At 33.7% G+C, this 14,142-nt stretch overlaps 1 protein-coding gene across 3 annotated transcripts in view; it reads left to right on the top strand.

Annotated features, from left to right (window-relative positions):
• The window catches only part of BRD10 (bromodomain containing 10), an 83,023-nt gene that overhangs the window by 22,320 nt on the left and 46,561 nt on the right, over positions 1 to 14,142 (top strand). For all 3 annotated transcript variants that reach the window (XM_081152355.1, XM_081152354.1, XM_081152353.1), the window contains one exon: positions 11,862 to 13,276. In XM_081152355.1, coding sequence (XP_081008481.1) covers positions 11,862 to 13,276 — 1,415 coding nt within the window. The remainder of the gene's footprint in view (positions 1 to 11,861; positions 13,277 to 14,142) is intronic.

Below are 14,142 nucleotides of genomic sequence, written 5' to 3'. Positions count from 1 at the left end.
TATTCCATTTATCCATAGGTCAATACTATATTGGCTTGATTACTACAACTTTATATAGTAAGCCTTGAAATTTGGTAAATAAGTCTTTCAACTTTGTGTTTTGTTTTCTGTTTTTTTTGTATTTTTCAAAATTGTTAGGTACACAGGATCTTTGTATTTCCATGTGATTTTAGAATCATATTGTTAATTCTTACAGAAAAACAGAAGCCTAAGGGAATTTTGATTGAGATTGCATGGAAGTTATCAATCTGTTTCTGGATAATTGTTTAATTTCCCTCAGCAGTATTTTGTAGTTTTCAGTGTTGTACACATTTTCCACGTATTTGGTTAACTTTATCCCTACATATTTCATGTTTTTGATGTAATTGTAATTTTTAAATTCAATTTATAATTTTCTGTTGCTAATATATAGAAATATAAATGAATTTAGTATAGTGAAAATCAAAATACTTCTATTTCTGCTCTGAGTTTGAAAGATTTTACTTCATGTAATTTGAAACTCTGGTATTGGATGCATACATATTTATGATTCTTAACATTTTTTTGATGGATTGACTTCTTTCTTAGGAGTGTGCCTTTTTAATCTCTGATAATATTTCTTATATTTTTAAATATTGTATGTAATCTTCACCATTGGCTTATTAGGTATACATCATTGTTTGGAAATTATTTTTAGTGGCTTCTCTAGGGTTTATAAGATGTGCCTAATTTATCACAGTTAACTTCAAATGTTATATACCACTTCACAGTATACTTCTGTTTACCTCTTCCTATCCTTTGTGCTGTTGTTGTCATACATTTTACTTTATAACTACATGTGTTATAAACCCCAGTACACTGTTATTGTGTGTGCTTTAAATAGTTATCTTTTGAAGAAATTTAAGAAAAAGGATTTTATATTTACCCATACATTTACCCTTCCCATGATGCTCTCTGGTGTCATTTTTCTACTGTCTAAAGAACTTCCTTTAACATTTCTCATAATATAGGTGTGCTAGTGATGAATTCTGAGCTTTTATTTTGTGTTGACGGGTTTTTTGGGGGAGGGGGTGTTTTGGGTTGTATTTTTTTTTCTATCAGCATTTTAAGCATGGCATGTTTTTTACCATACATAGTTTTTGAAGGGAAGTCTGCTGTTCTCTTATCTTGTTCCTCTCTTTGTAATGTATTTTATTTCTCTGACTGCTTTTAAGATTTTATCTTTATTACTAATTTTCAACAGTTTAATTGTAATGTGCATTTCGTGTGGGGTTGAGTTTATTTATATGTGTGCTGATTATCTTGTTTGGAGTTACTGTTACCCAGGAGAGAGTTACAAAGAAGAGACTGTGTTGAACCAATACCTTCTTTTGAAGGACACAGCTCAAGGCAACTTCATGGAGAGGAAGCCATTGGAATAAATACTTTACTCCTGTAATCAGCTGCCAGGGGCACCCTTAGCTGAAACCAAGAGAAACTAGTGGATGAAGTTGCTTATTGATACAGATAAACTGTATAGTGATGGGTAGAGATAAATCTAAATGCAAACAAGATATTCTGTATAGATATCTCCAAATTGATTACATCTAAAATTAACTATGAAAACATGATCTTTCCTCCTAATATTTGGTCTTACTCTAATGCTCCTTATCTTGGTGAGTGGCACCATTCATTGTCTACTGGATTATGCAAGTTAGGAACTTGGGATTCATCCATGACACCTTCTTTTCCCTCACATATAAATCGAATCCAGCCCCAAATCTTGACAGTTTTATTTTCTAAGTCTCTCTTGAATCTGCCACTTCCTTGTATCTTCTTTGCCTCCATCCAGATCCTTCATCTCTCACTTAGACTACTATTTTCTCTTATTTAAGTGACTCTGCTTGCCTCATTCCAGTTTGTTTTTCACATTAAAGATAGAATGAACTTCTCCAAATGCAAATTTGATCAGGCCACTTACCTATCCCATTGCCTACTATCTCCCCAAAACAAAGCAAGTACAGTTGATTCTTGAACAACGTGGGGCCTAGGGGTGCCGACCCCACACACAGTCAAAAATCCAAGTATAATTTTTGACTCCCTCAATGCTTAACTACGAATAGTCTATTATTTACCAGAAGCCTTACCAATAACATAGTCGATTAACACATATTCTATGTTATATGTAATATATACTGTATTCTTGTAATAAAGTAAACGAGAGAAAAGAAAATCATATGGAAGAGAAAATATGTTTATAATACTGTGCTGTATTTATTGATATTGTAAGTTTACATAGTTTGTTTACAAGGTGAATTGTCTGTCAGTTACCTGCATCAGTATTGTCTTATATGATATAAAACACTGTAGATGTTATATATATTCCTGACACTAGACATCATAAATGAAAAGATAATGTGAAAAAGAAATTCATATTTATTTATAGGTATTAGCAATTCATACATTGATAACAAAGAAACAGCAATATGATATTTTTTATGATACTTTAGTGTAATTGGTACAATTGCTTCATGGTGGTAAGAAAATCTCCAGAAAATTTTCCAATATATGTATTGAAAAAAATTTGCATGTAAGTGGACCCATGCAGTTCAAACCTTGTTGTTCATGAGTCAACTGCACACACAAAAACTTTAATGGCTGAATATAATTTTTAAGACCCTACTTTCACTTTTTGGCCTCACCTTATCTCTCTAACCTCGTATCTTTCTTTCTCTCGTTTTTGATATCCTAGCTATAGTGGCCTTCTTTACCTCTCTTCATTGCCAAGAGATTATTAACTTTATGTGCATCCAAATTTAGAGTTCACATAAAAACACATGTGAAATGTATCAAGAATGGTAGGACTTTTCTTTTAACCTCTGTTTTCTAAATTTTCTAAAATAAGGATGCTTTTCTTTTATTATTGAAAATATAAAAAGTATTAAAATTTGTAATGTGTCACATTGCTAGTGCGACAGGCAGAATTTTTGAAATATCTTTTGAGCTTATCCCAAGATTTCTTTTGAGTCTGCAGAAGGAAAATGTGGCAATTAGGCAACATGTGGTGTGTGACACATTAGACTGCTAAACAAAGTCCCCGTTTGTACAATTTCCTTACCATCTATCATGATATCTAAAATTCTTTCTATCAGTCTGTCAATCTAATACTCTTCCAGGAGTTAGAGACCAGCAGAGATTATTGATAGTGTAAAATTAGGTCTATAAAGGGACTTTGAAATCATCATAAGGAAAAGTCATATGGGAAGATGGAGAAGGTTGCAAAGATCATTTGATTACTGTAGTTGTGCTTTAGTCCTGGGCATAGGCTTTTTTTTTTTTTTTTTTTAAATATATCTTTATTGATTTCAGAGAGAGGAAAGGAGAGAGAGACAGACAGACAGAAACATCAATGATGAGAGAGTCATTGGGGATCAAGCTCGCAGCCCTGGCATGCACTCTGACCGGGAATTGAACTTCTGTCTCCTGGATCCTAGGTCGATGCTCAACCACTGAGCCACCTGGCCGGGCATAGGCATAGGCATAGGCTTTTAAAAAAAATTAAAACCTTTGGCATAAGATGTGAGAAGATAAAGTTTCCATCCTAAGTAAGTTAAAACAATTTTTATATCAGAAATTTAAGTCAGCAGCAAGCTGAACAATTCTAATGCATATTTTAATATGGTAATACTTAAGTTGTGTGTTGGGCATTTTATTTTTAATCCTCACCTGAGGATATTTTTCCATTGATTTTTAGAGGGAGTGGAGGGGGGAGAGAGAAACATTGATGTGAGAAAGATACATTGATTGGTTGCCCCTCTTCCTACACACACCTGGGGATTGAATCTGAAACCGAGGTATGTCCCCTTCACCGGGAATCAAACTCCAGACCCTTGAGTCCACGGGCTGACGTGCTATCCACTGAGCTGAACCAGCCAGGGCCATTTGATCATTTTTAGTTGATTACCTTGGCAGATGCAAACCTAAAAGTAAATTATTTTTAAAAAAATCTTTAAGCCCAACAATTAGGTCTCTGATTTGTTATCTGTTCCAGTTAAAGGAAGGGAATCCCCACTTTGTATTTTAATTTTTATACAGTAAGTAGCTTTCCCTCTTTGGAACAATACATGCCATAAAAATTGTGGGTTTTTAAAATATATCAGATTGCAAAAATCTAAAATCCTGGCATTCCTTTATTACTATCTTTATTTATTTGAACAGCATTGGAAACCAATGCAAAGGAGATGGCAGATGGTATGTGTTGCACAAAGAGGAATAAATACTAAATATGGTTTGGTAGTCTTACCATGTTCAGGTAAATGCTGACAGGGCAGTAGGCATCTTTGAGGCTGATTGGTATAGAGAGGCACTATTGAATTAGGAGACAGCAACCCTACAAGTCAAAGTTCTGGGGAAATGGAGTGAAAGGGCTGGTTAATTTATAGTTGCTGAAGTAGTCTTTAAGCTACTTATGACAACAATGCATTCTGTTTACAATGGTGACCTCAAGCCATTACAGAAAGATTAAATTATGCTTTATACACCTTGTTTAATAAACAGGAGAGTATATAATACATTTTAGATAGTTTAAAAATTAAAATTGGTTATAATTGAAGGTTAGCTCTCATCAACTAAATTTCTTTTCATCTGGAATATGATATTATTAGGTAGCAGTTTTGATCATTAAAGTCTACTTTAGCTGTATTAAAAATATTGGATCTGGTTTACCAAAAATAGTGTGTTTTATACTCTTGTTTCACATATTTGTATAAACTTAATGGTGTTTTATTGATTTGGAAATCACAATTTAAAACAAAATGTTTTGTAAAATAAAACTGACTTATGATTGACTTATTTTCAAATTGTCTATAATTTTAAATAACAGTGACTTAATGAAGTATGCATTCATCATTTGTGAACCACACAGCATTTTTTAACACCTTCCGTACATTTTGGTAATTTCCCATATTACAAGTCTTGACTTCCCAAAGTCGAAGCCAGAAAATTTATATTATTATACTCAAAACTAAGGTAGAGGAATGTCTCCAGTCATATACTTCACACGTGAAATTGCATAGGAGCAACGTGAGGTGGTAGTCTTGGTCAGGGGAGTTATCTTTTGGCACATGTAATGGTGGGAGCTTCTGATGGTTCTAGGTTTCTAGTATTACAGGGGCCAAGTAGTGATGGCAGTCTAGTTTTTCTTAGAGAAGCTGTCAAAGTGTGGTTGGGATTTATATCTTCATATCTTCTGTAGGTTTAGCTCTCTGAGCCTTAACAGCTTAAGTAAGCTCCCTAATAATCTTTAAATAAATTCCTTTTCTGCTTTAACTAACCAGATGAGATTCTTTTGTTGACAGCTAAGAAAAAAGCTTGACTGAACATTTAATATGAAAGGTTGGTTTTGCTAAAATGCAGTATTACATATTACTCATTTTATTTATTTTTATTATTTTTTAAATGTATCTTTATTGATTTCAGAGAGAGGAAGGGAGACGGGGGGAGAGAGAGAGAGAGGAACATCAGTGATGAGAGAGTCATTGATTGGTTGCCTCCTGCATGCCCCCTACTGGGGATTGAGCCCACAGCTCAGGCATGTGCCCTGACCAGGAATCGAACCTCAATCTCCTGCATCATAAGTCGATTCTCAACTGCTGAGCCATGCTGGGCTGGGCTATATTATTCATTTTAGAAAATGTAAATAAATGTATCACTTTCCTTTTTCATGCCACTAATTTGCATACATTGTATTGGTTCCTGAATTAATGGATTATTTTGGATTAAAGCTCCTATGTATGTTTTGTAATCTGAGAGTGGTGTGCCTGCTTTCACCATTTTGTATCGTCAAAGGCTTACTTCAACTCACCTTCAAGTCCATGACTCAGAAACATCCACTTTTAACTTTTAGTTATTTCTTCTAGTAATTATTTCTACATTTCTAAATACAGCACATGCTTATATTGCTATTTCTTCATTATTCAGTTTGGCATTTTCTATTGACATCTATAGAAGATGAAGACTCAGTTCTCTTACAATTAAATTTAGAACTTATATATGCTCAATTTATCTTAATTTTTATCTCTTCTGCCTCATCTATCTTACATATTATTGTTGATTAATAATTTAGCTCTGTCTCATTTTAACCCCAAACTAGACAGTTATTATTACTATCTTTTTGTAATGTTTATTTACCTACGTGATCAACAATTAATTTGTTCTCCAATCCTTTTTTCATCTTAGAATTTCCTATGGTCATTTTTTTCTTCCTGAAGTTTATACTGTAGAAATTTGGATAGTTTCTATTACTGTCTTCAAGTTCACTAATTTTTTTTCTGCCACATCTAATTTGTCATTAGTCCCATTCAGTATATTTTCATTTCAGAAATTGTAGTTTTCATATCTAAAAGTTTGATTTAGGTCTATTTTATATCTTCCATGTCTCTACTTAACTTTTTTACCTGATGGATTACATTTTTAATGACTACTTTAATGGCCTTATTTGCTAATCTAGCATTTGTTTCTTTTCTGGGTCAGTTTTCATTGATTGATTTTTCTCCTCATTATGGGTCATGAGTTCTGCTTCATTGTATGCCTGGTAGGTTTGGTTTTGATGCCAAACATTGTGAGTTTTATCTTGGTGGGAGCCAGGTATTTTTATATTCCTATAAATCTTTTTGAGCTTTTCTGAACTATAGTTATTACTTGCAAACAGTTTGATCATTTTGGATCTTTTATGATTTGTTACTTGGGTCCAGAGCAATGCTCTGCTTAGTCTAGGACTTATTATTCTCTGCTACCAAGGCACAACCTTCCTGAGTATTTTACCCAGTGTCCCATGCATTATAAATTTTTCCAGTATGTATATTCTTGCCTCCTTTGTCAAATATTAACTGACCATAATGGAGTGGGTAAATTTCTGGGTTCTCTGTTCTGTTCTACTGATATGTGTCTGTCTGTTCTTGTGCCAGTACCAGGCTGTTTTGATTACAGTGGCTTTGTAGTATAACTTGATATCTGGTATTGTGATCCCTCCAACTTTGTTCTTCTTTCTCAAGATTCCTGTGGCTATCCTGGGTGTTTTTTGGTTCCATATAAATTTTTGAATTTTTTTTTCTAGGTCTGTGAAGTATGCTGTTTGTATTTTAATAGGGATTGCATTGAATCTGTAGACTGCTTTGGGTAGTATGAACATTTAAATGATGTTAATGCTTCCAATCCATGAACATGGTATATTTTTCATGTGTTTGTATCTTCCTCTATTTCTTTTTTCAGTGTCCTGTAGTTTTCCGAGTACAGGTCTTTTATATCTTTAGTTAAGTTTACTCCTAGGTATCTTATTTTTTTTTTTGGTTGCAATGGTAAATGGGATAGTTTTTTTAGTTTCTCTTTCTGAGAGTTCATTACTGGTGTATAAAAATGCCATCAATTTCTGGGTGTTAATTTTGTATCCTCTTACCTTGCTGAATTCATTTATTAAATCTAGTAGTTTTATGGTGGAGTCTTTAGGATTTTCTATGCACAAAATCATGTCATCTGCAATAATGACAGTTTTGTTTCCTTCTTTCCAATTTGGATGCCTTTTATGTTTTCTTCTTGTCTGATAGCTGTTGCTAGGACTTCTAGCACTATGTTGAATAAGAGTGGTGAAAGTGGACACCCTTTTCTGTTCTTAGGGGAAATGGTTTTAGTTTTTGCCCATTGAGTATGATGTTGGCTGTAGGTTTGTCATATATGGTCTTTATTATGTTGAGGTATGATCCCTCTATTCCCACCTTGCTGAGAGTTTTTATCAGAAATGGGTGCTGGATTTTATTTAATGCTTTTTCTCCGTCTATTGATATGAGCATGTGATTTTTGTCTTTCAGTTTGTTTATATGATATATCATGTTTATTGGTTTGCAAATAGTGTACCAGCTTTGCATCCCTGAAATAAATCCCACTTGGTTATGATGTATGATCTTTTTAATATATTGCTGGATCCTATTTGCTAATATTTTGTTGAGGATTTTAGCATCAGGGATATTGGCCTGTAATTTTCTTTGTTTGTAGTGTCTTTATCTGGTTTTGGAATTAGGCTAATGGTAGCCTCGTAAAAAGAGTTTGGAAGTGTTCCTTCCTCTTGGTTTTTTTGAAATAGTTTGAGGAGGGTAGGTGTGAATTCTTCTTTGAATGTTTGATAAAACTCCCCTGTGAAGCCATCTGGGCCAGGGCCTTTGTGTGCTGGGAGCCCTTTGATTACTGCTTCAACTTCATCAGCAGTTATTGGCCTATTCAGGCTTTCTGACTCTTCCTGATTGATTTTTGGGAGGTTGTATTTTTCTAGGAATTCGTTCATTTCATCCACATTGTCCAGCTTGGTGGCATATAGTTGTTCATAGTATTTTCTTACAATCCTTTGTATTTCTCATGGGCCAGTTATTTTACCTCTTTCATTTCTATTTTGTTTATTTGGGTCCTCTCTCTTTGTTTCTTGATGAGTCTGGCTAAAGGTTCATCAATCTTGTTTATCTTTTCGAAGAACCAGCTCTTGGTTTGACTGATCTTTTGTATTGTTTTTTAGTCTCTATGTCATTTATTTCTGCTCTGATCTTTATTATTTCCTTCCTTCTACTTACTCTGGGCTTTTCTTGTATTCTCTTTCTAAGTTTTTAAGCTGTAGGGTTAGAGACTCTATTAGAAGTTTTTCTTGTTTTTTGAGGCTTGTAGTGCTATGAACTTCCTTCTCAGGACTGCTTTCATTGTGGCCCATAGATTTGGAGTTGTTGTGTGTTCATTTTCCTTTGTTTCCAGGAAGTTTTTGATTTCTTTCTTGATCTCTTTGATAACGCATTCATTGTTTAAAAACATGCTTCTTAGCCTCCATGTGTTTGAATGTTTTTTAGTGTTTTTGTTGTGGTTGATTTCTAATTTCATACCATTGTGGTCTGAGAAAATGCTTGATATGATTTCAGTCTTCTTGAACTTGTAGAGACTTGTTTTGTGTTCTTTTTCAAAACTGTTTCGTTGTTTTTAATACTGTCTCTTTCACTTTATCCATAATTTTAATTTCTTTTTACTAAACATTGTATTTTCCATGCCCTGTAATTTTTCTATATCTAAAGTTTTTGGTGGATCATATTTTTTTTTTTCCTGTCCCTCATAATACCTTATTTCCTTTTATATTTTGTATCTTTGACTATGAACTTGTTTCTTGTGACTGTATCAGTGGGAGTTTCTGAAGATCTAGGAATAAGGTGCATTTCTTTAAGAGATTTAATTGTTTTTCTGTTCAAGTAGCTAACAATTTTGCAATGAGACCACTTTAGACTCATTTCTTAGTGTGATGTTTTTCTGAGCACCCTGGGAATGTGAATGTGGGAAAAAATCCACATGAGAATCAACCTTATAGTTATAAATTCTTAGGAGAAATTTTTTTTCTCAACTCACCACTTCTGTTGTGAAGACAGTTTTCCTTGCAGTCCCCTGGTTAAGGACAGAGGAAGGGGTTGGTATTTCTAGTACACCCTTCTACTGATTGTATGGGCTTTTCGAGACCCAGCTTTGTATCAGGGAAACTAGATTCTGCCAGCCTACCACCAACCCCCATTTGGTAAAAAGTTAAAACTCTTCAAAATTATAAGCACATTTGAAAAAAATATTTTTTTATTAAGAATATGTTGCATTATTTGGGTGTTCAGATGTAATCATGTACATAAATGCCAAATCAGAAATGACAGTTTAATATTTTTAATGAACTAGGACTATTTAATCAAATAATTTGTTGTATCCGTAATAGCAACATAGTTATAATATCTCTCAGCCAAAAATATAAAAGTAGGCTTGTTCAGTAAAAGAAAACATCCTGATATTACTAAAATAGTGTTCTTACTGTGTATTTGTTTTAACAAATTACAGTAAAGTAGTACAGAAAAATAGCCAATGTCAGACATTATACCTCGATTTTAATTTAAAGCCGAAGAATTAGTCACATTTCAGTGCTTTTATACATCATTTCTAGAGGTAGCATTCTCAATCTTGAAAAATCAGGAATAAGATAAATTATTATATTTTCCTTCACTTGTTATTCTAATTTCCCCCCAAAATGTTATATGCTTTAATTTCTTTTTTATACAGCTGTATTTAAATAAAATTCATACACTATACAGTTTACCTGTTTAAAGTGTAAAAATCAGTTATTCTTGGTATATTTGGTGTTGTGCAATCATCACCCCAAAAAGAAAGATTGTTAACTGTGACTGTCCATTTTCCCTGACTTTCCTGACCCTAGGAAACTACTAATCTACTTTGTCTCTAAAGATTTCTGGACTTTTCATGTAAGTGGAATTATACAATATGTGGTATTTGTGGATGGCTTCTTTCACTTAGTGTCATGCTTTCAAGGTTAATCTATGTTGTAGCATGTATCAGCACTTCATTTACTTTATTACCAAATAATATTCTATTGTATGGATATGCCACATTTTATTTATCCATTCAGGAGTTGACAGACATTTGGGGTATTTCCACTCTTTGGCTATTACCAATAAGGCTACTATGAGCATTTACGTACAAGTTTTTGTGTGAACATGCATTTTTATTTCTTTTGAGTATAAACCTAGGAGTAGAATTGCTGGATCACCTGGTGGTAATCTTAAACTTCTGAGGAACTGCTACACTGTTTTCCAAAGCAGCTGCACCCTTTACAGTGTATAAAGTTTTCAATTCTCCACCTTTTTACCAATACTTGTTATCTGTCTCTCTGCATATAACATTTTGGGGGGAAATTAGAATAACAAATGAAGGAAAATATAATAATTAGTATCTCATTGTGGTTTTGGTGTGCAGTTCTCTGATGGATAACAATGTTGAGCATCTTTTCATGTGCTTATTGTTCATTTGTATATCTTCTTTGGAAAAATACATATTGAGGTCCTTTACCCATTTTTTAATCCAGTTATTTGTCTTTATTATTGAGTTACAAGTGTTCCTTGTATTTTCTAGATACAAGTCTCTTATTAGATATATGATGTGCAAAAATTTTCTCCTGTGGGTTGTCTTTTCACAGTACAAAAGCTTTTAGTTTTGATGATGTCCACTTTATTTTTTTCTTTTATTGCTGTGCTTTTGATGCTATATCTAAGAACACATTGCCTAATACAAGATCAGAAAGATTTATGTCTATGTTTTCATCTAATTTAAATTTTTTAATTTAAGATTTTGTGGCAGTGTCAGTAAAGAAATTTTTAAGGGGGAAAAAACACCTATTATCAACCTAGGAATCATTCATTTTTGAAATGCTCTTATGTCCTTGTTCAGTGTATGCATGTTTTTATTATTGCTGTTGTTTGGTAAGTACTATATTGTGTTCTAATATTTTTGTGCTTATACATGATATTCATAATTTTAATTTTAAGGCTATATAATATAGCCAGCTATTTTCCAGTTGTGTAATATAACTTCTTTATAGTTTTGTCTTTATTATATGATAAAACTCTGGTTAACACTGACAACACATAACTTTTTACTTGTATTGAATTATTTTCTTAGTATAACTTTCTAGGAATGGAATTATGGGCTTAAAGGATGTAAAGATCTTTACAGCTCCTGTATGATGTCACATTACTTCTAGAAAGCACTAAACTGCTTTACTTTTTTTTGAAGTTGACACACATTATAAGAATTTTACTTTGAGTGGCATTATTGTCAATGATAATCCTCTATCAATAAACTTATGGTCAAGTTAAATGTGTATTTCTTCATAAAAAAAAAAAAAGGTATTTTAATGGGACGCTTTCTACTGATACAGAAAACTGGACCAGCCAGTTGCCTTGTTGACTGAAGATAAATATGACATACTTAAACTTTATTATTTTATGGCATCCTCTACTTTAAGCAATAATAGTTACATTTTGTTAAATTTCCTTTAGGCTTCGGGAGCAGGAAAGAAAAGAAGCAGAAGAAGCTAGCCAAAAGGAATTAGAAGAATGGGAAAGAAGACTTCTAGCTCAAGCAGCCCCAACTTGTATGGAGACCATGTGGGAAATTCCAGCTATTGGGCATTTCCTTTGTTTAGCCCAGCAAATTCTAAACTTGCCAGAAATAGTCTTTTACGAATTGGAACGTTGTCTTCTGATGCCTCAGTGTAATGCTTTTTTATCTAAAATAATGACTTCTCTATTAAGTCCTCCTCATCGCAGACCTACCTTACATCGAAGACCTACTTTGCCTTATAGGACCTGGGAGGCAGCACTGAGACAGAAAGTACAGCAGTGGTACACTGCTGTAGGGCAGACTGAAAATCCCAATAACTGTGCTGAGAAACTTGGTTTGTGTCCTCAGTTTTTTAAAGTTCTTGGAGAAGTTAATCCATTGGAAGAAAAACCTTTTCACGAACTACCTTTCCACCAAAAAGTGTGGATACTTAAGGGTCTTTGTGACTTTGTGTATGAAACACAAAAAGAAGTTCAAGATGCTGTACTTGGACAGCCTATTCATGAATGCAGGGAAGTTATCCTTGGTTACGATTATTTGGAGAATGCTTATGTACATTTTCCACAGTTCTGTGGTGCAGATGTACGGATTTACAAGCAGAGACCTTTTCAGGCCCCAGAATTTCCAATTCCACCCATTAAAATACAAAAAGTACCTCGGATTAAACTGGAGAAATTGAAGTGTGACTATTTTAGTACAAGTAATGGCGAACATAGGTGTAGCAGAGAAGGCCTGCCCTCTGCCTTCAAGAAAGAGCAAGAAATTAATTTTGATTCAACTTGTCCTGTTAAAATGAACTTGAGTAATCATGGCATCTCTGTTGAAATGGAAGTGAAATCCAACTGTGAAATTAGAATTCGCAGGCCCTGTGAAATTAAAAGAACTGATTGTTGTAAAGAAAATTTAGAGAAACCAGGAAGTCCAGGAGAAGTTACTGGCTTTGGAGAGCCTCTCAGTCCAGGTGAAATAAGATTTATAGAAAATCACGAGAGATATGGTGAAGCTTCCAGAGTAAAGCCTGAACCTAGTCCATTAAAAGAAAATGCTCTGAAATCTTGCCAAATACATGTAAATGGAAGTCACAGTGATCATGGAGAAATTAGCTGCCACAAAGTTGTAAGGGATATTCTGTTAGAGCAGTCACTGCAGAGCCACAAGAAACTCAAGCTAACTAAAATGAGGGCAAAAAAGAAGAAAAAGAAAAAAAAGAAATTAAAAGATGTTTTGAATGAAAACCTACAGAGAAAGCGTGAAGGTCTTCATTCTCTTGCATTCAAGTCTTACAAACCTGAGATCCAGAATAAGTTATTGATCATCAAAAAGAAAGCAAAACACAAGAAGCACAAATCTGGTAAGCTAACACAAATGGGTGAGAATTATATTTAAGCATACTTCAAGTTCTTTCAATTAGGCATCATTAACAGAATGAAATGCACATGTATGTGCATGTGTGGTCATGCATGTATGTGTGTATCTGCATGTGTATGTAAGGGTCAAGTTTTACATTATTCCCCATGATTAAAACCCAGAGCAGAAGAAATTTCATTACTAACAACAAGAACAAAATACTGGTGCAATAATTTGAATTTAGTTCTCAGTTGAAAGTCCTCGGACATTATGTGTCTATATCTCTTTAGACCAATTTCTCCGTAAGTGATGCTTTCCATCACTGATTAGAAGTGGGGTTGTTTCCCCTGGGTAAGGGCAGTACAGTACAGTGGGAAAGACACTGATATCAGGAGATAGCATTCCTAGGACTAAAGTTCATAGCAACTAGCTTCTTAAACCAAGGCAGGTCAGATTATCTTTTTGGCTCTCAGTTTTTCCCCACATCATATATTTTTCAGTGCTCTGTTTTCAGTTTGTATTTGCATACCCACAAAATGTTGTGAAATGTAAGGAAAGAACTATATCAACTAATAAGACACGAAACATTTATATAAAAGGAATTGTAAATTTGTCTTACACTGAATTTAACTAATGTATCTGTCACAAGCCTGTTTAAATAATAAAACAAAAAATCCTATAAATATAGTATTCATTTGCTGGTTGCTCTGTTTCTTAATTACTCAGGTGCTTTTGCTTTTCCTATTCTTTGCCTTTTAATCGGTTTAAGTGTTTCATTTATTGAGAGCATAGGTGAGATAAAAGCAGATGACTAACTTTATTTATTAACCCTAATAAAAAGTTGCCTGATTGGAAAAAACTTGATTCGTT

This window comes from Miniopterus schreibersii (assembly GCF_964146895.1).
Source record: "Miniopterus schreibersii genome assembly, chromosome: 11".
NCBI classification, from domain to species: Eukaryota; Metazoa; Chordata; class Mammalia; order Chiroptera; family Miniopteridae; genus Miniopterus; species Miniopterus schreibersii.
The sequence above is the reverse complement of the archived record's forward strand: the minus strand, read 5'-3'. Positions and strand labels throughout refer to the sequence as shown.